Here is a 2,862-nt window from a genome sequence, read left to right on the forward strand (position 1 = left end):
AGATCTGTGTGATTGACCGATCCACCTTCTCGAGCAATCTTAAATATGTGTAAAACTTTGACAATGCCTAGAACGAGATCTTTTACCATATAAGATATTTTTTTCCAAAAGAAATTATTAGATTCAAATTATAATTCTTCTCGGATTTGCAGACTTACCATTTTTGTTGGCTCTCTCTCCCTTAATTATTGTTATTATTATTATTTTTCTTTTTTTCTTTCCCTGCATAAAAACAAGGTCGAAGATTCCACCCATGAGATCGACCACGATTAGAAGGTAAATGCCGATGGCATGAAGCATTAAAACACTTGGATGTGAAAATTAGAACGTAAAGCCTACAAAAGCCCACTTTGGCTCGGATTGTGTAATATTTAAATTAATTATCTCAATAACCATTTTTATTCTTATAGAAAAATTATGAGGTGGAGAAAATTTTCGAGATTAATTTTGACTTCCAAAGTCCAAGTTAAATCATATTAGACTTTGACCTTTTAAAAGATAGGTGTATAAAAGCTTCAGAGTGATTTTACCAAAATCCAAATTCACCGTTGTCATTTGGTTAAAAAAGAGAGGAAAAAAGTTGGTACTTGAAATTACAATGTGGCCATCTACTTATCAATCATAAAAAAGTTATTGAAATATTTTCATTTAAGAAAGAGCATTTAGACATGTTAATTAATTTATAAAATCAATGTAGGAGATAATTTTCAGTCTATTTGGCGATCCTCAAAGTATGCGCGCCTCCAATACTTCTCAAACACCAATCCAAAACCTAGTCGTGAACCTGAGCATTATGACCAAGACAAATTTGGAATCCGGTCATCCACAGCAAGGTTCGACGTTAGCAATGTGAAAAGATACCGCCAAAGTGAACTTGTTTTCTTGCCGCCCAAGAATTTATAGAGGCCGAAAACTCGGTCCGATCTAATTCGGAACATGCCGGGAGAATTTGTTCTAGATCCGTCAAAGACTGCACACTACCTAATGATGTTGGAATGGATCTATTCAACTGATTATTCGAAAGACCGAGTGATTCCAAATTTTGCAATTTTCCCATACCTTAGGAACTAAAACCGAGATGGAATTCCTAGAAAGCCATAAATATTTTAAGTTCCTCAAGTGCACTAACCAATTCAACAACCCATCCAATTAATTACCCGAAAGATATGCATCTGGGCGTATCTAATAATTCCAGGAAAATGACACCATCATTGTGCATCTCAATTGAAAAATGGAATGGGAAGCTATGCGTTTCTTTCAATTAGAATTTTGTAAACTCAATGTCTGCAAAATCTCCAAGTCAACTCAACGTCGATTGCTCTTAGCATAATCTCTTATCTCATCCTCATTATATTAACAGGATTTTAATGAAATGGACATTCTCTCTTTGTGTCTAAATCAAGCGATTTCTAGGATAATACATGTCAGATATTATGGATGGTATAAGATCATTCCCTGTAAATGAATAGGAGGAAAAGGTTGAATTTTTTACCTTACAGCAATTTCCTTCGATCGATAATGTTTATATTATCGGCCTTTCACAAATATGCTATTAATTACACATTTGAAAATCTTATGACTCGATTACATTTTATTATGAGTTTTGTCACTTAATTATACTTTCATGAAAATAGTTTTTTTAAAAAATTTTAAGATTTAATTGCATTTTCGTAACAAATAAAATTCCCAAAGATTAGGATAAATGTTTGAAAGTGAAAGTAGAGTAAAATCGATCAAAAAGCAAAAAAAGCCCAGAGATCAGGTGGACCGTGTATAGATGGGCTTTTCGGCAGAGACATATGGGCCGATGCAAAGAAACCCAAAACCACTAGCGATGGCGGTTCCCCGACAACCGCCACCGCCACCGCCACCGCCCCCCCCACTCTCGCCTACGGTTTTCTTCGGCTCTCTCTCGCCGCTATATATTGAAGGCTTTCGGCAGCCTCCCAAAACCGTTGTCGCGTCTCTGCTTGGTGGTCGCTTCTCTTCTCCTGCCGACGAAAATGTCGAAGCGAGGTCATCCCCCTCTCCCTCTCCTTCTCTCTTTTCTGCTTTGTGTCATATGGCTTTGCCTGGGAAGATGCGGCGATCAATCTATGGCCGCAGTGTTCGATTTCATTTGCCTCCTTGCTAGGTAGTTTTCTCGTAAAAGATCTTGCTTTTGGACTTACCCATTTGAATTAGCTTGAGAAAAAATCGATGCTTGGTTCATGGCAGCTTAAGTTTTTACTCGTGGGTTTAGACTGGTGGGATCTCTTGAGATAGACAAGCTCTCTGTGTTGATCGGGCGTTGTGGGTGCTTTTGGCTGAATATGATTGTAGCTTGAGAGGGAACTGGATGGTCCAAATTCGGTTGCCATTCGTGTGATTCTGGGGAAATTTGGTCTGGGTAGTCGGGATGGTGAAACGGGCAGTTTGGAATTTGTGTTTCTGATGATCTGTCGATCTTTTAGGACGCGGAGGTAGTGCGGGTAACAAGTTCAGGATGTCGCTGGGTCTGCCGGTGGCGGCCACAGTTAACTGTGCGGACAACACGGGGGCCAAGAATCTCTACATTATCTCGGTAAAGGGAATCAGGGTCCTCGAACAGGTTGCCCTCTGCCTGTGTTGGAGACATGATGATGGCCACCGTCGAGAAGGGGAAGCCCGACCTCAGGAAGAAGGTCATGCCTGCAGTCATCGTCAGGCAGCGCAAGCCGTGGCGCAGAAAGGACGGCATCTACATGTACTTTGAAGGTCGGGATCACTATTGTCTTTTTGTTTAATTGGATTATATGCTTCGGTTGTCCACTTGCCTCTTAATTGGGTTGTTGTGGTTGCATGTACCAATGTGCATCTGAACTTTTAGTAAGTTTCCCTTCA

At 39.8% G+C, this 2,862-nt stretch overlaps 1 protein-coding gene across 1 annotated transcript; it reads left to right on the plus strand.

Moving 5' to 3' along the window:
* Positions 1 to 1,949: 1,949 nt before the first annotated feature.
* LOC104452476 (60S ribosomal protein L23) lies at positions 1,950 to 2,862 on the plus strand. The gene is given in 3 exon segments (XM_018859845.2): positions 1,950 to 2,016; positions 2,454 to 2,574; positions 2,576 to 2,862. Coding segments are annotated over 3 exon segments (324 nt in total). The 5' UTR covers positions 1,950 to 2,003; the 3' UTR covers positions 2,766 to 2,862.

This window comes from Eucalyptus grandis, chromosome 7 (assembly GCF_016545825.1).
Source record: "Eucalyptus grandis isolate ANBG69807.140 chromosome 7, ASM1654582v1, whole genome shotgun sequence".
Lineage (NCBI taxonomy): Eukaryota > Viridiplantae > Streptophyta > Magnoliopsida > Myrtales > Myrtaceae > Eucalyptus > Eucalyptus grandis.